The sequence below is a fragment of the Medicago truncatula genome, chromosome 4 (assembly GCF_003473485.1).
Source record: "Medicago truncatula cultivar Jemalong A17 chromosome 4, MtrunA17r5.0-ANR, whole genome shotgun sequence".
In the NCBI taxonomy this organism is placed as follows: domain Eukaryota; kingdom Viridiplantae; phylum Streptophyta; class Magnoliopsida; order Fabales; family Fabaceae; genus Medicago; species Medicago truncatula.
The window spans coordinates 56,001,851-56,021,791 of record NC_053045.1 but is presented as its reverse complement, the minus strand read 5'-3'; the positions used below and the strand labels follow the sequence as shown (position 1 = coordinate 56,021,791).

The following is a 19,941-nucleotide window of genomic DNA, read 5'->3' as shown; positions in this document are numbered from 1 at the left end:
ACCAAATAAGTTAAATTCACGGAACCACATCACTCGTTTCATAAATAATACTTAATAAACACTTAATCTCTCAAACTCATCACCTTTAAAAATTAATAATGGATCCTAGTAATAACTACATATTATTATAAATTGTACCAATAATTTCTCTATTCATTCATAACTATCTTATTTTTGAGATATTTAGTAGATTAACCGGTATTTGAACCATAATTCGATAAGTTGTTGGAAATTTCATGCATTATTAATATTTGTAGGACATAGTACACTCACATTCCTTAGCCTTTTATCAATTAAACCGAAAACCAAATAACTCCCCTACCTTTTTACTTAAAAACCCGCATAAGCCCTTACCTCACTTATAGCATAGCATAGGTTAAGGGATGGTGAACCACATCTATAGGAAAGGGGTAAACAAGTCCAAATAGGTGTATTTATATCACCAACAAGAAAACAACCAAACCAAAAGTGTTTTTGAAAGCCAAGCCAAAACATATGATATGATATGATATGCAAATACGCAAAACCAAAAGGACACAACAGCAAAACTGGAACCCCACGAATGATTAAACAACTCAGCAAAGCAACTAACACTTTCAATTTTCAAACAAAATAACAACAACGCAAAGATTCGAATCTTCCGTTTAGAACATTCCATCACAAGTAACAATCTAACGGTTCAAAATCCAACTAAGCTTCAACAAAAATTCCATAGCATAATTCCAGCATCACCACAACATTAAAACAAACGTTGTTCTTGCTAACTTCTTCTCTCTAATTCTTCCTCGTATTTCGACAACACTTCCACACCAATCATTTTTTTCACCTCTCTCTGCCGGAGAAACCTTGTTCCGGTGGTGGCGGGAACGAGGTTTGTTTGACCGTTAGGTGTGTCCACATGGAGGTTTCATACGTGTCACCGGAAAGCTCTAAGGTTGTGTCACCAAGAACACTAAGAAAGTCTATAGTGGAAAAAGTGTTTGGAAAATCGTATTCCATTAAAGGCAGTGGAAGCTTCAAGAAACGTAGTGAGTCTCAAAGTTCTATCAATGAAGATAATGAAGGTGGCATGGAACTCATGGAAATTGGAGCAGAAAGAACAAAAAATGTGTTGATTCTCATGAGTGATACTGGTGGTGGACATAGAGCTTCTGCTGAGGCTATTCGTGATGCTTTTCAAATTGAATTCGGTGATGAATACAAGGTACTTTAATCACACTTCCTTCTGTTTTGGATCTGTTGCAGCTTTTGTTTTAAACTGTGTAGATTTTGTTGTGTTAGAGTTTTCTGATCTGTATATTTTTCTATGGTTCACATGTTTTTGTCGTGTCTTACACTTTATTTGTACGGATTTTGTCGTTAGGTACAATCTTTTTCTTGGAAGCTATCTCTCTAAAGTCTTAAACTTATGTTTATGTTTATGTTTATGTTTGTATGCTAATTTTGAAATTTCAGATATTTGTTAAAGATGTATGGAAGGAGTATACAGGGTGGCCATTGAATGATATGGAAGGTCAATATAAATTCATGGTTAAGCATGTTCAGTTATGGAAGGTTGCGTTTCATAGCACTTCCCCTAAATGGATTCACTCTGTCTACTTGGCTGCCGTCGCTGCCTACTATGCAAGGTATATTCCTCTTGTAATGCTTTATACTTTCATGATTAATTATGATTATTTCACTTTGCTCACTATTCATTTGTTGATAATTTCTATAATAATCATTCTTTATTGCTTTGTTAAACAGCAACAATTATTTGATTTGACATCTTTGGAGAAATTCATTTTAAACAAATAAATATCAACTAAACAGTTGATGTCATGTGTATATGAGTAACATGATATGCTGGAACATCTATTGTTGACTTAATTAGACATTTTATGTTTATGTAATCATAAGTGGTGTTTTCTGATTGACAAACTGTCATTGTACTGTAATTTTCAGAGAGGTGGAGGCAGGGTTGATGGAATACAAGCCAGATATTATAATCAGCGTCCATCCCATGATGCAACATATTCCACTATGGGTTTTGAAGTGGCAAGGTTTGGAAAAGAAAGTTATTTTTGTCACTGTTATTACAGACCTTAGTACCTGCCATCCTACTTGGTAAGTTCATGCTTCATGGTAACTGGTTGTTTTTCTTGCCTTAATGTCAAGTCGATTAATTAATGCTTAAGTACTCAAATTTTTAAGCTTTTTGCAGGTTTCATCCTTGGGTGAATAGATGTTACTGCTCGTCAGAGGAAGTGGCAAAAAAAGCCTTACTAGAGGGACTTGAGGAATCTCAAACCCGAACTTATGGCTTGCCAATCCGGCCTTCTTTTGCTCGTGCAGTTCTTGTTAAGGTATTAAGCATATTTAAGGTGTAAGTAAGTTCTGTTTTGATCTCATTGATGGAACAGTGGAACTGAGTTTCTGTTTATTGTAGGATGAACTAAGAAAAGAACTTAAGATGGATCCTGACTTGCCAGCGGTTTTACTGATGGGAGGTGGTGAAGGAATGGGTCCGGTCAAGAAAACTGCAAAGGCTCTAGCAGAATCACTATATGATAAAGAAAATGAGAAACCAATCGGGCAGATTGTAGTCATATGCGGTCGCAATAAGAACTTAGTAGCTTCTGTGGAAGCTATCGAATGGAAAATACCAGTGAAGGTAATAACTAATGAGGGAACAATTATCTACAAGTGAGCATAATAGGAAGACAGCCACTGAAAAAATGTTAATGTTTCTTTGTTTGTCTAGGTTAGAGGATTTGAGACAATTATGGCCAAATGGATGGGAGCATGTGACTGCATCATATCAAAAGTAAGTTATACCGATTTCCTCTAATGATTTCATGCAGGGTTTTAAAAAAAGGTCCAAAGGTGATGATACAGGCTGCAACTTTATAGTTTTTGACGTCTTTTTGCGTTTGAGTCTGTATCAGTCACATATGATTGCAATTATATGCAATATCAGAAAACGCGACTTAAAAACCCTGCTTTTATATGTTACTTTATATGCTAGCATATGCTTATTGATTCTGTGAAATTTCAGGCTGGACCAGGAACAATTGCAGAAGCATTGATCAGAGGTCTTCCTATAATCCTCAACGACTATATCCCTGGACAGGCGAGTTATTAAATTATTCCCGTCATTGTATTTCTTACTTTCTCATTCCAACCTTATATTGATTCTGAGCTACTATGGTAACTACAGGAAAAGGGTAATGTGCCTTATGTGGTAAACAATGGAGCTGGTGTCTTCACTCGCAGTCCTAAGGAAACAGCGCGAATTGTTGCAGGATGGTTCACGACAAAACAGGACGAACTAAAGACAATGTCAGAGAATGCGCTTAAATTAGCGAACCCTGAGGCTGTGTTTAACATCGTGAGGGACATTCATGAACTTGCTAAGCAACGCGAGCCGGGGAACTTTCCTTACGAGTTGACCTCATCATTTACTAGCATAATCTAATTGATTGTTTATCGGTTCATCTTTCACCTTAGTTTTTTATTTTATTTTATTTTTAGAATTGACATGTATAGTGAATTCTTCAAGTTACATCATTCTTTACCGTATAGTGGCTTGCTTTTAGTATCATCATAAGCTAAAAATCTGGTAAACAGGCCATTGTTTTAGGAGACTGGGATTTATTTAGGATATTTGTGGGAGAAGATGGGTTTGTCTTGTAACTGTGACATGGTTTCGCATTCTAGTGTGTATATCAGGTTTTTCTTCTCCTTGGAACTCTATACCTTAAAGAGTACAAGTTTTCAGCTATTCCGCAGTACAAGATATCTTTAAGAAGCATGTCATATCAATTCTTACCTTCAAAACCTGAATAGTTTGCAGTTATAAGGTTGCTTAATGTCAATAACAAAGTGTAACATAAGGTGATTATATTTTATATATCCTTACAGTCTTAGCTTTGAGACTTTAAAGGCATGACCAAAGACAATTTGAGCATAAGCAAAGAAATCAACGTATTTTGCTTGGATATTTGAATGGACAAAACTTAAATGCAGGAACATAAAGAACATACATTGCATATAAGTGTTGCCCTTTTTGAATTTGCCGCATTTCTTATGAAGATGAAAATATAACAGTGAAAAAGAAGGGTAAAGTTGACACTCTTTTAAGCTATAGTATGTCCATTAATATAGATTTCAATTTTACCAAACACAATCACACAAGTTTATACTTTATTGTTCTGTTTAAAGTGACACGTATCATGAGTATCAGAACTACCAGCAACTGCAAAAAAAGCAAAACAGAACAGGGTGTAGAAAGCTGTTAGATAACATGCGACCAAAGGACTGGTAGTTGTTGATCCTTGAAAAACCTTTGAAATACTATCTTAGAAAATGAAGCAAAAAAACCAGAAATATATATTGCTTACTAGTAAACCACTACTTATTACAGGTGTTTATTGTCAACTGTTAGTTGGTGACAGATTGTTATCATGCGAAAACACATACATTGATTGAGTGAGACAAAATAGCACTGTTGTTTTAAACTGTATTTCCGCTTGCACTTGATCATATATTATTTTTTTAGATATATATGCCATGTTGAGTAAGATAAAGCCAAAAAATAAGGTAAAATTCTACAGCATATATAGCAAGGAAACCGTGGTTATTATTTTAACTTTGCCACCACTAGGATTTGGAACTAATGAATTGAATTTGGAAAATGATTCTTGGTGTTGATGTCACATAAAGTTCGTAATGTGTAGTACTTCCAATATTTCTAATGTTTTTCTCTACCTCAAAATTCCCAAGTGGCCAATAGTATATTTATTTTTGTTGAATGCGACGTATTTTAATACTCACACACGATGACCACGAAGATGTATAAGCAACATCTGGATTAAGAAACATAAATATCTGGAAAATGAAAATCAGATGTATATTATTCGGACGCAAACAAAGTCTATAAAATACATTCAATAAATATAAAAATGAAAAGCGTGTGTTGGCGTCAACTTTTGTGTCGATTTCATATTTCTTCATAAGAACATAGCATGTTTATAGCTCAAATTTTTGTTCTTTACAAAAAGCTTAGCAACAAAACTCACATGTTTATAGGTCCATAAATGTGTCCTACTATCTTATCAAAAAGCTTAATGGTAAATCTCACATCACATCCGCCTGCGGAGAAAGTGAGCATTGCAAGTTTAAACATTTGTTCCATCCAATATATCAAGTATCCCCACAACCTTTCATCATTTGGATTGTATTTATGAGTTATAAGTAAAGTCAAAATAAAGATTATTCTTTGATCAAAATTTGAACTCAGTTCTACCGATTCGATATACTCATTACCCACTCCATCCAACCACGTGGTTAAAGTTAACGAGTTAATAAATTAACTCATATATTGGTTATTTATTTTATGCTAAATCACCGTCAACGATTCGACATTGATGGTTTTGTGCACTTTTGATTCTACCTTATAAAATTTTAATTTTTTAAATTTGATTTTAGTAAAGTGAGTTGAATACAGGGTTGGTCCTAAAAAAATTTGGTACCTTGGATGAAACAATAAACACTAACCATGCCTTATAAGTGAAATAATACAAGGGAGTTCAAAACAAGTTGATGGTCAAAACCATCAAAAGAAAAGTTTGACAGATATTTTTATTATTAAGAAAATAATTTGTATTGTTTATAAAAGAAGCATGTGAAGTCAGCAATCTTGGCATTTAGGCTGATTAGCTATTCGTCATCATCACTCATAAACATAGACAAAAATTAATAATTCTCTTGATGTTCCCCTTTCTTAGTATGTTGCGTGAGGGCAACCGTTAAAAAGATAATATATCCAATGTGAATTTTGTGGCAACTTGCGCTGCAAGGCAAAATATTACCTGTCAAGAAGGTAATATTGGGGCCATGCTTGCATTGGACCTGAAATTATTGTGGTAGCAAATTCACACCATTTGCCGTAATAGCAAAGGTCAGCCATCGATCTATGTTATGACGGTTTCAAATTCATAGCACAATTTTCAATAGTGTCACACAATGTTAGATCTTAACTGTTCATTTTAAATCGAACGGTGCAAAATATATAACTACTATGTCCCGTAGTAAGTGCGTTATATCCAAATCCTACTTGCATTATGAGTGCAAAGAAGGTTTCAATTGGCCAAATGAATTTGAGTTTTAGGTAGTCCAGGCCACATCAAACATTTGTTTTTTTTTTGGTTAATTTTTTATGGTATCCGACTTAACAATTTCGATATTTTGCCAGTTAAGTTAGAACTTGTGTATCATCAAACATCCGTTCAACATTAATAAGAATAAATTATTAATTTACTTTTGAAAAACCATCACTATCTCTCGAATTTTGTCCATAAACTATATAAATTTAATATTTAAATATGAATTTGATATATGCAACTATACAAGATGGTATTTTTTTTTGTGTGTTAACCCTCCACATCATCTCTAGAAGAATGAATTTTGTAATTCGGAGTTCGTATGGAGATAAATAAAGGTCAACAAGAATTGTTACACAAAAAACTAAACAAATTCAAATTCTTCTTAACAATTTGTCATCAGCGAAGTTCATTAATTAACTATCTGACTTGATTGTTTGATTAATATGTTTATTCTAATAGTAATAAAATTAATTTACCCTACATGAGTAGCACATCTTTGAGTTAATTTAATAAATAATGGAAAATATATTCAATATTCAATGTTTTTAAAAATCGTTTTTTAAGTGCAGTTTAGTTGATAGTTCCATGAACATTAAAATACAAGGGTCAAATTTAAATCCTAAACTTTCAATTTTTACTGTGAGTCTAACTATTAGACTACTCCACAACAAATTTTTTTTGTCACACAAGTGTGCACTCAATGTATTAATAGTAAAAAAAAATGGTTTTTATTTATAGAGCACAAAGACCAAGATGAATTCTAATATGGTCACAAGATCAGATAAATAGTGTTTGAACATACATATATAAAAAATATATTTTTAATAATATAAATGATATTGATAAAAAAACAATTGAATATTTTGAAGATAATCTTTTATATGTATATGTTCAAGCAATATTTATTTAGTCTTAAGAGATAGAAGAATAACTCTACCCATAAATAAAACTTGTGCCTTAGACATAAGTTAAGGAAAAAAAAAAGAATTAATAAATTAATTTTATATTAAAAATATATTTCTTAAACTTTTTACATCATTAAATACACGAGTTCTAAGAATTTTTTTTATTTTTAACTTATTAAGTTGGTGCTTTATGAGCGAGGGTTAACATTTCCCATAAAGAAATGAATAAACTACTCAGATCCGATTTTACCAAAGTTTACGTGTTGACAATCCCGATTTCATTCGATGTCCCAATAATTCTTCACTTCAAGCTCTGCACAATTTGTTTTAATCAAACTTATCATCGAAATCCCAAACAAGTGCATACTATTTACGTGCCTGTATTGTTTCTTTCACATTTCCACAAACATTTGGTGGGTTTCAATTCAATTCTTTGAGTTCTCACCTAACCTTCTTGTTATCATCACCACATAGAAACATGGTACGTCAATTCATTTCATTCTTATTCCTAATAATACCCTAATTTTGATTCCCAATTAAATTAATTGTTTGTTTATGTATGAATTAAGGTTTATCACTCTAGTTTCGTAGACGATGAAGGAATTAACAGAGCTTGTGGGTGCCCTCTTCTTCCTCTAAAAAGTCACATTAAGGGTCCAGCTCCTGTTTCAGATCAAGGTTTTCCTTTTCCTTTTCAATTCATTGTTTTTTGTTTTCTGCGTTTTTCAGAATGTGAAATATGTATTTTGTTTGTTGTGAATGGTAGATAGAACTGATATTGTGGATGAAGCAATCACATTCTTCAGAGCCAATGTGTTCTTCAGAAACTTTGATATCAAGAGTCCTGCTGATAAGCTTCTAATATACTTGACTTTTTACATCAATGTTGCTCTCAAGAAGCTTGAAGGTTGTAGAACTTTGGCTGAAGGAACCAAAGCAATTATCAATTTGGGTCTTGAAAATGTTCCTGTTCCTGGAGAGTCTGGTTTTCCTTTTCCAGGACTTTTCCCTCTTCCTCAATCACACAAAGAAGCAGGTACCTATTCCACACATATGCTTAGTTTATTTAGCGATCTAATGTTGCAATGTGTTATGTTATATTGTATCATTAGTTGTATTTTGTTAAGTAGTTTCAATTGTCTTCGAACTTGTATTTATTTCATTCAGTTTCTTACTGATGGTTTTGATGATTTGATAGAATCTTTACATTTGCTACCTTAATATACTTTATAGAGAAATGCTATTTGTTACGAAGGATTTATACAAAAAAAAAAAAAAAAAAGAATTCCTAAAAATAGGAGATTTGAACGATCAGGTTTTGGCTGACCATACATTGGGGAGTGGGTGGTTATTATTAGGAAGAATTACATAGTATTCTTGTGTTTATTGTAAACCTTCTCTTGTAGCAATAAGCATTTTCCTACTTTAAATCACGTGATTAAATGAGTGGCTGAGTGTGCTTATGTCTCGTTGCATGGCTTTTGTTTGAATGATAATATACTGTATCACTACTTGCTTCGGTTGACACTAGGAAAATAGACAACAACCATTCCTTGTATTTTATGGTTAGATATGCATATGATTACTGTAATTAGTGAGTAAATACCCAAGTTGGTCATTGAAATTGCAAGACTTTATCAACCTAGTCCTTCACATAATCAATATTCCTAACTGATCCCTGAAATTGTAAAATGTTACTCAACTTCGTTCTTCCGTATATACTATCAAATGCATCCCTGACATTATTCACTTAGTTCCAAAATCCTTCTTGATATTACCAACTTAATGTCATTCTAGTCCCTACAAATAACAACAATGGGACAGATTTGATGAAATTTTGTAATTTCAGGGGCCATTTTGGAATATCGATAATGTGAGGGATTAGATTGGTACAATCCTACAATTTCAAGGACCAAATTGAGTATTTACAGTACTCTTTAATTAATCATCTAATATTGTGATGTGTTATGTTCTATTGTATTATCAATTGTATTAGAACTTCGAGTTTTTTCATTTAATTTCTTACTGAAAATTTGATAAAATCTTTACATTTACCACCTAATTCCCTTTAAATCAACAGAATGGCCAAGTGTGTCTCATTTGCGACTTTTGTTTGAATGATAACACATCGTATCTAAATATCAATGGTTGGTTGGGTTGATAATAGGAAAATACATGACAACAATTCCTTGTATGAACCCCTTGGATTAGTCAGTCCTTGGGCCAAATACCGAGTTTTCAAAAAAATAAAAAAGGATATTATGCATAACACCGGAATGAAGCTAGATGGGCATGTGTCGGTGCCAAATGCTGATGCGTCGGCATTGGTCATGACTCATGAGACTTCTAATTAAATACTCAAGTCTGGAAACTCTTGTTCAGAAAGAGAGAGGTTCATTTTAAATAATTGAACAATTTCTAATTGGGTTACATAATCTGGATGTTGTAAATTTTGCAGTGGTCCTTAGGTGGACTGGGTGTTTGGATTTCAACTGCAAGAAATAGAGGATGATAAATTTTTCCCACGATAGAGTACAATTTGTACTTCCCTTATAGTGAAAGCTCCTGAGAATGAAAACTTCAGTTGTATTTCTTTTTGCATGTGAAATGAATTTTCAGAATGTACTTATACCAGTATATTAAGGTTTCTTATTTCCTCTTATATTTTTGTCTTTGAGCCTTTCTGTAGAGTCAAGCCGAGTGCATTTTTACTTATTTATGCAACTAGCTGATGATCTATCGATGATTGAACTGTACATTTTAGCTTTTGGTTTTCTATTAAATGTGACTGTAACCAATGTTTCTTGATGCAATTGCATTTCTTTACATGATAGTTTGATTGGAAAATTGTATACATATTGAGATAGCTGACTGTACTCCACATGCTGGCTTACAATGAACTTGATTTTTTGTTGTTTTGAGAGGACATTGAACTTGAATATTGTTGTTGTGTTCAATCTGGTTGATGCATTATTGCAATTCAATTAACTTGTTTGTAGAACACATGTAGTCTTATATGTAAGCTTTGTGATTTCAACAAATGCAGAATTGTTTAGAAATTATTTGAAGCAGATAAGGGAAGAAACAAGCGGAAGGTTACTAAGCGTTGCATACAGACCTAATGGCACTCCAAATAAATGGTGGTTGGCATTTGCAAAAAGGAAATTCATGAATGTAATCACCCGTTGAACTGTTTTGGCAAATATGTAATTGCTTGAATCATAGATTAAGCTGTCAAAAATACACTTCAACACTATTGATCTACCAATAAAAAAATATAATAATTCTTGAGGGGCATGTTGCTTATCTGTTTTGAATATTTTATTTTGAAAATCCTCAACTACTGCTAGCTAGGTAGAATTCATAATGGCAATCGTTTTCACGTCTACTTTGCTCCTCATGCTGAAGTGAGTGATCATAATTGGGCTATAACCCTAACCTTTGCTTGTGCCGGTGGTGCTGGTCATGTTTAGCTGTTGTATTGTCCATGAAGTTATAGCAGAATTGCATCATCTATACTACTGCTTCATTGTATCTCCAGTATTATATAGTATGCATTAATGTTCACTACTATACCTTCAAGCTTCAAGATTTATTTTACTTCTGTAAAAAAGAAAAGTTTTCTTTTATTTCATTTTTCAGAATACTAATTCTTCGCGGTTGTTAAATTTGATAGCTATTTTTTTTTTTTTGTTAAGTAGCCTAGTGGTTAGAGCTCACACAATTTAATTGTGGAGAAGTGGAGTGTCTGGGGTTCGAACCCCGACCCCTGCATATAATATGCAATATCTCTACCAACTGAGTTTAACTCACGGGGATATTTTGATGCTATTTTATTAGAGCTCAAACTGGTTTTTGCAAAGCAACTTTACACTCTTTCTAAAAAAACCAAACGTATTAAAGTGTACTTTCGGTTAGGAGAAAATTGCGTTTTTTTTTTTTTTTGAAGTTATATTTTTGGTGGAAAAGAATTTCTTTTTTTATAATATATAAAAAACATATAATTTTAGAGTGACTTTTATTTTGTTCCATCTTTAGAAGTGACTTTAAAACATTACCATCACAGATAATATTTGATAAAAGTACTATATTCTTTAAGTGACTTTAAAACATTTATTTAGAAGTGACTTTAATTTTTAAAGTTAATTTGCTTAAAGTACTTTTCTTGTTCTGTATTTAAAACATTTCTATAGCTTTCTTGATTTGTATTAAATAAGCAAATGCATCTGTCCTTATAAGAAAAAAAATACTTGATAATAACGAAAATATAAGTGAAAATCGGGAAAACGACAAAATGTAAATCTATTTTTTTAAGTGTATTTCATAAGGTTTCGTTATAACCATAAAAAATAAATTTTATGTGATGAATCATACGAAATAAAATAAGAAATACACCTAATATAATAATGTAATTTTGAAACGTAAAATTGTGAAAAAAATAAAAAGAAGAGGCGTGGAAGTAAATAAATAGGGGGTGCAAAGGCAATATAGCAGCAAGTCCAAGTTAGTTCGTCAAAACCCTAAAACGGTGGAGTACGTGAGTTGAGTTGAGTCCAGGGTTTACTCTTTCTAATCATCAATTCAATTCAACACCAAACCTATTGTTGTTGACTCCTCTCTCGCTCTCTCTCTCTTTCGGCAATGGCTGTGTCAACCCAATCTCACCTTCCAATTCTCTCCGTCGTCGACCTCCCCTCTCTCCTCCAAGCTGTCGCCATCGACACTCTTGTTTCCGCCGCTCAATCTCTCGCTCTCGTATTTCTCATTTTCCCCTTTAATTACAATCTTTTAATTTTACTTTGCATTTTATCCAGTTTACTCTGTAAGCATGTTGTGGGAATTAGGTTTTCTGCTTTGAACTCTGTGCCTTGTTAGATGATACCACTCGATGGTTCCGTTTGTTAGCATTTTTTTTTGCTTCTAATTAACTGTGATGATTCTTCACTGTTGTGATTTATGTAATTATATTGAATGCGACTAAAATTGTTTGCCCTTGATGCTGTTTGTCATGATTAAATATAATATCAGATGCTTTGTTTCTACTAAGGATGGAGTGGTTTAGGCTAAATATTTTGGATTTAGGATAAATAAACGATGGGATTGTTTGCTCTATGTGCATGCTTGTATATTTGTTTGTGGCTTTTCATTTGGGGCATTCTATGCCTGCTTAAGATAAAATTGACAATACATTAGTGCATGGTTGGGTTTGCGGTGAGATTGGCAGAATCTGACAAACACTATACTTTGTAGCTTCAACAGGCAATTGTGATTTTGTTAATCTCATCTGCCTATCCAAGCATATACTAAGAAGGAAGTGTACTATGCAAGGAGATCACAAGTTCTCCTATGCTATAAGATCGCGAATTTCCCTTGCTCTTTTTTGTGCGTCTTTTGAAAAGATCGCATATCTAAAGTATTTATCACCATCAATTATTGATATGATTCGAACTATCAATTCTTGTTGCTGTATGACAAGTGTGTTCATCCATATGTCACAGGTTTAGTTGGTCTAAGATATCTATTTGATGATAATTAAACTAAAGTATCCTTGGTATTTTTATTCTGCTGTCTTTAATTTGGTAAATATTTTTATTCACTTCGGTTTGTTTTTCTCCCCAGATTGGATATCTGCTGATTAATGCCGCCAATTCAGTTGCTCCAAAGTTGACTGCAATGGATTCAAGGTAAGAACAAAACATTTGCGCCTGATTTGAAGGTTAACACAGTTTTTAATTATTCTGATCCTTGTTAAATCCTTGTCAGGTTCCCTTTGGAGCACCTTCTTGGAAGGAAACCAGCTTACAAAGAAAACAAAAGTGATACAGAAGATGATGAGGACGATGACGACGATGATGACGTACAAGATGAGGATGATGATGGAGAAGAGGAAGACTACTCGGGTGATGAAGGCGAGGAAGAAGGGGATCCCGAGGATGATCCTGAGGCTAACGGTGCAGGAGGAAGTGATGATGGGGAAGATGATGATGACGATGGCGATGAGGAAGATGAAGAAGATGGTGAAGACGAAGAGGACGAAGAGGATGAAGAGGAAGATGATGAGACTCCCCAGCCACCAGCAAAGAAGAGGAAGTGAGAATTATATTAGTAGGAAATTGGTTCTATGGTTTGCATTTGTGTCAAGCTTAGTGATTAGGACTGATAAATTAGCTATCTTAGTAAGTGAACCTTTGTCGCGTTATGTCAATGATGATGATTGTTATATCAATATTTCTCTCTGTTTCTACTTTAAGTTCTTCTGTCCATTTATTATCGTCCGTGAGTGTCATTCGTTTTTATTTTGGTTGAAAGTATTAATTGCTTGTGCTATATCAATCTTGGCAAGTTTTTTTTCTAATATATTAATGCCCAGATCAAACTCTTCTAAAGTGAGCTACTCACTTTTGAGAGTACAATGAGTAATATCAATTTTTTATATTTTTTTTTGACAAGATAAGTAATATCAGCCATTGATAAACAAATCAATGGTTGATATTATATGCATATGATTTTTTTTTTACTTTACTACTGACTTTAGAGTAGCTAAATTTTTAATCCCATCTTAAATCCACTCTATAATTGGAAATGTTAGTCCTCTATTGGGGTTAAATATCTTCAATCTGGAAACTACTAATACAAACATGTCAAAATTGGGGACGAATATGGGGTTTGTTCACACGATCTCTCTACTATATACAATCATTTGTTTGTTTGACCCTCTGGCTTTAGGAGCAATGATATTTTTGATCATTTGTCACGGGTCTCTATTTGCATGATTGGTATTAAAGATCCGTAAATACATGTTCAATTGTTCTGCATGTGTTTCTTTCTTTCTTACAAATAATGGATTTTAAAATGTGTATTTGTCATATGTGAAAGTTGCTAAAATATTTGAACTTATGATTATGCAGAAAGCCAAGCTAATTTAGCCGAAGTTGTTATCGAGCTATTTTTCTGTTTTTTAAAACCTTGCCATTTGATTCACCGGTATTCTTATCAAATTATTATACGTTTAGTTTAGCGCCTATCAATTGATTCTCACGTTTTAAGGCACTCCTGCCGTGGAAATATCAAAGCTAAACATTGGGGTTTCAAGTGGAACAGGCATCTAATATTGTCCAACCGCAGAAACAAATGTAGCATTAGCCGTATTATATATCTCGTGTTCTTGATGACTATACTTACCTCAGGAACCAACTCTAGATTGCCAAAATTCTCTTCCCTTAAATACCAAAGGGTTGACAAAAAATTAACTTGATGACAAACTTGATCATTTCATAATACAATGTGCAGCTCTTTTTTTTTTTTTGTGAGACCGGGAAGATTAAATATTGACCATCAAGATTAATTATGAATTATCAACATTAAAAGACTCATGTAGCTTTTTTGGCTCCTTAGAGTATCTGCAAACTTCGATAGGTTTACAACTTTTTATTAGTGATTTATTTATCTCTTTGTCGAACTCTTTGATTCTAGTAAAATAACATTTGAATGTAAAATAAACATTTTCCTTCTAATTATTCACACCTGTGTGTAATGCTGTCAATATCACATGATAATATTTGGTATTTGTTGCGGATTGATTTATTTGAAATGAAAAACAGAAATATGGTTCATATATAAATTATATGCAAAATTATATTTTTAGATTACTTAATGCTAAAGTGAATCGAATAATAAATTTGAGTTTAGACAATTTTTTAATGTGAAACTTTCAATCGCTAACATTAAGCTTAAGCTAAATTTTTGTAAAGACAAAATTAATTTTAGTCGAGAGCAATCAAACTTTTCAAAAAAATTATATATCTCAAGATTTCATATCTATTAATGAAAGTAGATTTATGGTCTATAAACCTTTAAAACTTGATATCTGGCTTGATTTCAATGTACTCCAAATTCAATTCATCTAAAAACTTTATTCCCTTTGATGAGAATATATATTTAAAAAATAGTTATGAAATTTTGCAAAAAATATATATAAAAAATATGGAGCGAAAGAGGTGGGATGGAATGGAAGAGAGTAAAAGTAGGAGCTACTAGCAGTTGAACACCATATTGAGTGAAGCGCAGCCCTCACAAAAATGAAATCCTGATCAACCTCCATTCTCTCCCACTCTAAATCTCAGCCGTTGATTCTCCGATCCAAGACCTTGAAACCTAACTTTACTATCCATCCATTCGATTCATTCACATTAACAATCACCGTCATGTCCTCCAAAATCAACGGTCAGATTTCACCACAACCATGTCCCCACTTGGCCGAGTTCCGCCGCACTTCCACCAAACCATTCCTCTCTCTCCATAACTGCCTCCGTATCAAACCTCCCGGCGGCCGCGCCTCCCTCCGCCGTGATCCTCACGAAATTCCGCACTGCAACGCCTGTGGTCTCTCCGCTCCTTCCCGTCTCTATGCCTGCATCTCATGCGCCGCTGTATCATGTCACTCTTCCACCGTCGGTGTCATTTCCCACGCCGCCGCACATGCCGCATCAATGTCTCCTGGTCATCAGATCGCAATCGACGTCGATCGCGCCGAGCTTTTCTGCTGCGTTTGCCGTGATCAGGTTTACGATCGTGATTTCGACGCCGCAGTTGTGATCGCACAGACCGTTGCGTCCACAATCGGCGACGTTGAAAAATCAACGGTGATCCCTATGCCATCTACTACGCATCCGGAGAATCTCAGAAAGCGCCGCAGAGTAGATTATCGTCCTTCGACTCCGGATCTACGTGAACGTGCTCTGATCGGAAGCTGTTCTTCTCCGATCAATGTTCCTGATTTCCCCCGGGGATTGCGGGGATTGAACAATCTCGGAAACACTTGTTTCATGAATTCGGTGTTGCAGGCTTTGTTTCACACGCCACCGTTGAGGAATTACTTCCTGAGTGATAAGCATAATCGGTACTTTTGCCAGAAAATGAGCAATGCCGATGATGCCGCAAATGGTGATGATTCTGCCATAACAACAGCGAAAAGAAACGGAGATAACAATGGAATAAAAAATGGAAGATTATGCTTAGCTTGTGATATGGATGCTATGTTCTCTGCTGTTTTTTCTGGAGATCGTCTTCCCTATAGCCCAGCAAAGTTCTTGTACAGGTGCGTAGAATTTGGTGCTTAGGTTTGTAGAGGATTTATTTGGTGTTATGCTATGTAGCACGAGACCTCTGATCAAAGGCATATACAATGTCGATGTGTGTCTTGTGTCAGTGCCAGGGCTTCATAGATGTTATGTAAATTTTGTTACTCCCTCCGTTCCTTCTCTGTTCCTTTTTAAGTGTCTCTTATGGAGAATTTTTTTGTTTCTATTTAACTGTCACTTTCAAGTTCAATAAGTTTAATGCAACATTAAATGATGTTTTATCAATATTACCCTTAATTATTTATTGGAGAGAGAGAAATATATGAAATAAGATATTAAATGAAATAAGGTCATTATAGTAAAAGTCAAACTTATTGCATCAAAAGTAATAATAATTATTGATTGTTTTGGTTCGTGTAAAATGTCAAAATGTGACAATTAAATTGGAACGGAGATGTAAGTTAATATTTGGATTGGTTATTGGTGACGGAGATGTAAGTTAATACATGTAATTATTTTAAGTTTAGTTATTTGAGTTGTTGTTGTTATGGTGTTTCAGTTGGTGGCAGCATGCAGCCAAGTCCAACCTTGCAAGCTATGAACAACAGGATGCACATGAATTTTTCATTTCAATGCTTGATGGGATCCATGAAAAGGTGGACAAGGATCGACATAAGCCACACAATGAAGGTAATGTATTCTAAAACAATGACACAAATTTATTGGTTTCACTTTCTTTGAAGTGCTGATGACTTCATGTATAATTGTCCCTGTTTTGATTTTTCGTATTTGGCTGAGAGAGAGGAGGATTTGGTTCTATTTTATGGCATGAAAGGAATGTCTTGTATGAACCAAATATGTTGTCCCTGTGAAGTATGTTGAATTTTTTAGACTTGTACTTGCTAGAATCTGTAAGGTGGCTTCTATTGGTTTACACAACAAAATGCTATTTTTCTAGGTAATATCAAATCTTCTAGGCTTGTTTTGTCGAACCTTTCTTGAAGCTCTGGTTTCTTTGGTATTTTTGATCAAATCTTTAAGGTATGTCTGTTTCAGTGTCTTCAACTCATGGCTTTGGTTTGGTCATTGCAGAAGTCCTCCTCCCAACACGATAATAACACCATTTACCATTATTGAAGGTAAATGACACACATAGCTTCCATCCATGCAAACATTCATACCTTAAAATACTGACACATATCCAGTGTCGAATAGTATAGGGATGGCGGCTATGCGTGTCATTCATCTTGAATAATGGTAAATGGTGTTATTATCGTGTTGGAAGGTGAACTTCTGCACTGACCAAACCAAAGCCTACATTATCCCACCTCAATCCCTTGTTTCATAGGCAAAAATTAACCGTATGGGTTTATAGTTAGGAAAGAGTTTGAAACTTAAAGAGTAAGAGTATACTGATCTTTGGTATTGAGTAGTAGCATTGCCAGTAGAAGCCAAAGAGTTAGCCCTGCATAATTATAGTTACAAACATGCTGACTATGGGAGATGATCAATATAGTGCGATTGTCTTACTTTCTTCAATGTTTTGATATTTTTAGCTTCCAAAATGATTCAGAATACTCTTTAAGATAACATAGTTATCATGACATTGAAATGCAGGGCGAGGGTTTAGGTCTCTTGCTTGTTGCCCTAGGAGTTGACATTGATCAGACAATTAGCGCTTATTCTCAATCACAACCTGTGCTATCTTGATGGTGTTAGCGGCTACCTTCCTGTGAGTATCAGTAAATCAATTTTTCCCTAGCCTATTCAATTCATCATATAGGAGATTCTAGATCCGACGATGCTGCCGTTAACACCACCTCTTTTTTTCCATTTTAACCCCGTGAATGTGATAGAAGTATAGAACTGGGTTTTGTAAATGCTTGGCTAAGATTTTAGCCTTGGAAAAATCTTATGTGGTTCTTTCTACTTGATGTGTTATATCCCACGTAAAATGCCAAAAGTTATTCTGTCTCTGTACAGTAGTTATGTCTCCCTGGTTTCTTTGCAAATTCCTTGTTCTCCTTAATCTCAATCAGAAGCCCAGAATTAGGACCCTGTTTGTTCCAGAATCAGTTCAGAATGTGTTTTGGTCTGCACTCCTGCATAGAGGGAGTATGGATTACGTTAAAACACATTTGGATCTTAATTATGAGGAGCAAAACTGTTCCGCACAAAAATTGTTAGAGGCTATAGGATGTGAATTTTCTTTATCGGTAGTGAAATATTTGTTTCCAAAATGGGTAATGAAAAATAAAAGTATAAGATTTTGGATGGTTTAAAAAAAAAAAAAATATTTGTTTCCAAAATGTAGTTGGTAATTTCTTTACATGCATTTCCAGAAGTTTAGTTCTACAATGGTTGCAAAATTAGGAATTTTTCGACACCTGCACTTGAAAACCTCAATTTAATATAACAGGCTCCCTTTTGTTTATTTTTTTAGTTATCCAACAATGAACTTATTTGCTACCTTCTTTGTGCACTGAAGAGTTCAAACAAAATTGCTAAAATGTGCAAGATCTTCAATGTTAGATGTGCTCTTGAACTTGCGTTTCATGAAGGTAACATTTTGTGTGACCACATTTTATTGATTGTGCAGGCAGCGATTGTTGTATTGCTCATAGGGTTTTCTCTGGTATTTTGCGGTCAGATGTTATGTGTATGGCCTGTGGTTTCACATCAACAACTTATGACCCATGCGTAGACATCTCACTTGACTTGGAACCAAATCAAGGGGGTTCTACTAAGATGGCTGCTGCAGCTTCCAATCCTTCTTGCACTGGTGAGGCCGATTCCAGCCAAAACTTTGGGATATCTACCTTGATGGGGTGCTTGGATAGATTTACAAGAGCAGAGAAATTGGGGTCAAACCAAAAGTTTTTCTGTCAGCAGTGTAAGGTGAAGCAGGAAACTCTCAAGCAGATGTCCATACGGAAGCTTCCCCTTGTTTCTTGCTTCCATATAAAAAGATTCGAGCACTCTTCAAGAAAAAAAATGTCAAGGAAGGTGGACCGTTATTTGCAGTTCCCATTTTCACTGGACATGTCACCTTATCTCTCATCCTCAATCTTAAGGAGTCGGTTTGGTAACAGAATATTTCCTTTTGATGGGGATGAGCCTGATGCTTCAAATGATCTATGTTCTGAGTTTGAATTGTTTGCCGTCGTCACTCATTCTGGTAAGTTAGATGCTGGTCATTATGTGACTTATCTGCGATTAAGCAATCAATGGTACAAGTGTGATGATTCTTGGGTTACTCAAGTTGATGAAAACATTGTGAGGGCTGCTCAGGGTTACATGATGTTCTATGTACAGAAGATGCTTTACTATAAAGCAACTGATAAATCGGTCGCCTCATGATTGGCACAGGTGATGGTCCAAATCATTAGCATTTAATGTCATGGTCAATATCAATTTTCACCCTAATGATATGCCATGACTTTTCCATTCATACACAAGAAAATGAAAAAACAAGGAAAATATAATTTATTTGCATCACAATTTGCAATTGTGTATCATTTTTTGGGAAAGATGAGAGTTAATACTTTCATGTTGGAGCTAGAAAGGAGCCAGTATTTTTTTGTAGGCACTCCAACTTTCTGGAAACTTGAGGGTATGGATTCCTTATAATTTGTGGTTTTTACCCCCTCGAATCTTGATATTAGTTGTGTTCCCCTCTTCCCCCCTTTGATGCTTTGAAAATCAAGGCTTTGCATATATGTTTCAATTTTTGAGAAATTTACCTACTTTATTTGTATTTTGTATTTAGACTCGTCACTCCATTTCTCTCTGTTTTTTTTGGTAGTGAAA

The 19,941-nt window shown here is 34.4% G+C and overlaps 4 protein-coding genes across 5 annotated transcripts; all 4 read left to right on the top strand.

Annotated features, from left to right (window-relative positions):
- The first annotated feature begins 492 nt into the window (after nt 1–492).
- On the top strand, nt 493–3,838 carry LOC11439263 (monogalactosyldiacylglycerol synthase 2, chloroplastic). The gene is made up of 8 exons (XM_003609410.4): nt 493–1,204; nt 1,456–1,628; nt 1,945–2,106; nt 2,204–2,345; nt 2,429–2,653; nt 2,744–2,806; nt 3,038–3,112; nt 3,200–3,838. The coding sequence occupies exons 1-8, from the start codon at nt 899–901 to the stop codon at nt 3,455–3,457; spliced, it is 1,404 nt and encodes a 467-aa protein (XP_003609458.1). The 5' UTR covers nt 493–898; the 3' UTR covers nt 3,458–3,838.
- Nucleotides 3,839–7,250: 3,412 nt separating this feature from the next.
- LOC11437771 (actin-related protein 2/3 complex subunit 3) lies at nt 7,251–10,580 on the top strand. 2 transcript variants are annotated; one of them, XM_024782091.2, is made up of 4 exons: nt 7,251–7,532; nt 7,621–7,729; nt 7,818–8,087; nt 9,510–9,882. In XM_024782091.2, exons 1-4 carry the CDS (start codon nt 7,530–7,532, stop codon nt 9,554–9,556), a joined length of 429 nt encoding a protein of 142 aa, XP_024637859.1. In that variant the 5' UTR covers nt 7,251–7,529; the 3' UTR covers nt 9,557–9,882. The 2 variants fall into 2 exon arrangements, with proteins under 2 accessions (XP_024637859.1, XP_003609456.1); XM_003609408.4 differs by lacking the exon at nt 9,510–9,882 and adding an exon at nt 10,098–10,580 and having other exon boundaries at nt 7,254–7,532.
- Nucleotides 10,581–11,551: 971 nt separating this feature from the next.
- LOC11439261 (nucleolin) lies at nt 11,552–13,378 on the top strand. The gene is made up of 3 exons (XM_003609407.3): nt 11,552–11,806; nt 12,671–12,735; nt 12,815–13,378. Exons 1-3 carry the CDS (start codon nt 11,693–11,695, stop codon nt 13,143–13,145), a joined length of 510 nt encoding a protein of 169 aa, XP_003609455.1. The 5' UTR covers nt 11,552–11,692; the 3' UTR covers nt 13,146–13,378.
- Nucleotides 13,379–14,981: 1,603 nt separating this feature from the next.
- On the top strand, nt 14,982–19,908 carry LOC11440291 (ubiquitin C-terminal hydrolase 22). The gene is made up of 3 exons (XM_003609406.4): nt 14,982–16,148; nt 16,691–16,821; nt 18,731–19,908. Exons 1-3 carry the CDS (start codon nt 15,256–15,258, stop codon nt 19,489–19,491), a joined length of 1,785 nt encoding a protein of 594 aa, XP_003609454.2. The 5' UTR covers nt 14,982–15,255; the 3' UTR covers nt 19,492–19,908.
- The last annotated feature ends 33 nt before the right edge of the window (nt 19,909–19,941 follow it).

What these genes read in the sequence shown, in the direction of transcription:
- LOC11439263 (XM_003609410.4), top strand. Translation starts at nt 899, where the DNA reads ATGGAGGTTTCATACGTGTCACCGGAAAGCTCTAAGGTTGTGTCACCA. An exon ending in AGTACCTGCCATCCTACTTG is followed by an intron (nt 2,107 to 2,203) that starts GTAAGTTCATGC and finishes AGCTTTTTGCAG; the next exon opens with GTTTCATCCTTGGGTGAATA. An exon ending in CTCGTGCAGTTCTTGTTAAG is followed by an intron (nt 2,346 to 2,428) that starts GTATTAAGCATA and finishes TGTTTATTGTAG; the next exon opens with GATGAACTAAGAAAAGAACT.
- LOC11437771 (XM_003609408.4), top strand. An exon ending in AGCTCCTGTTTCAGATCAAG is followed by an intron (nt 7,730 to 7,817) that starts GTTTTCCTTTTC and finishes TGTGAATGGTAG; the next exon opens with ATAGAACTGATATTGTGGAT. An exon ending in TCAATCACACAAAGAAGCAG is followed by an intron (nt 8,088 to 10,097) that starts GTACCTATTCCA and finishes CAACAAATGCAG; the next exon opens with AATTGTTTAGAAATTATTTG.
- LOC11439261 (XM_003609407.3), top strand. Translation starts at nt 11,693, where the DNA reads ATGGCTGTGTCAACCCAATCTCACCTTCCAATTCTCTCCGTCGTCGAC. An exon ending in CCGCTCAATCTCTCGCTCTC is followed by an intron (nt 11,807 to 12,670) that starts GTATTTCTCATT and finishes TTTTCTCCCCAG; the next exon opens with ATTGGATATCTGCTGATTAA. An exon ending in TTGACTGCAATGGATTCAAG is followed by an intron (nt 12,736 to 12,814) that starts GTAAGAACAAAA and finishes AATCCTTGTCAG; the next exon opens with GTTCCCTTTGGAGCACCTTC.
- LOC11440291 (XM_003609406.4), top strand. Translation starts at nt 15,256, where the DNA reads ATGTCCTCCAAAATCAACGGTCAGATTTCACCACAACCATGTCCCCAC. An exon ending in CCAGCAAAGTTCTTGTACAG is followed by an intron (nt 16,149 to 16,690) that starts GTGCGTAGAATT and finishes ATGGTGTTTCAG; the next exon opens with TTGGTGGCAGCATGCAGCCA. An exon ending in ACATAAGCCACACAATGAAG is followed by an intron (nt 16,822 to 18,730) that starts GTAATGTATTCT and finishes TTGATTGTGCAG; the next exon opens with GCAGCGATTGTTGTATTGCT.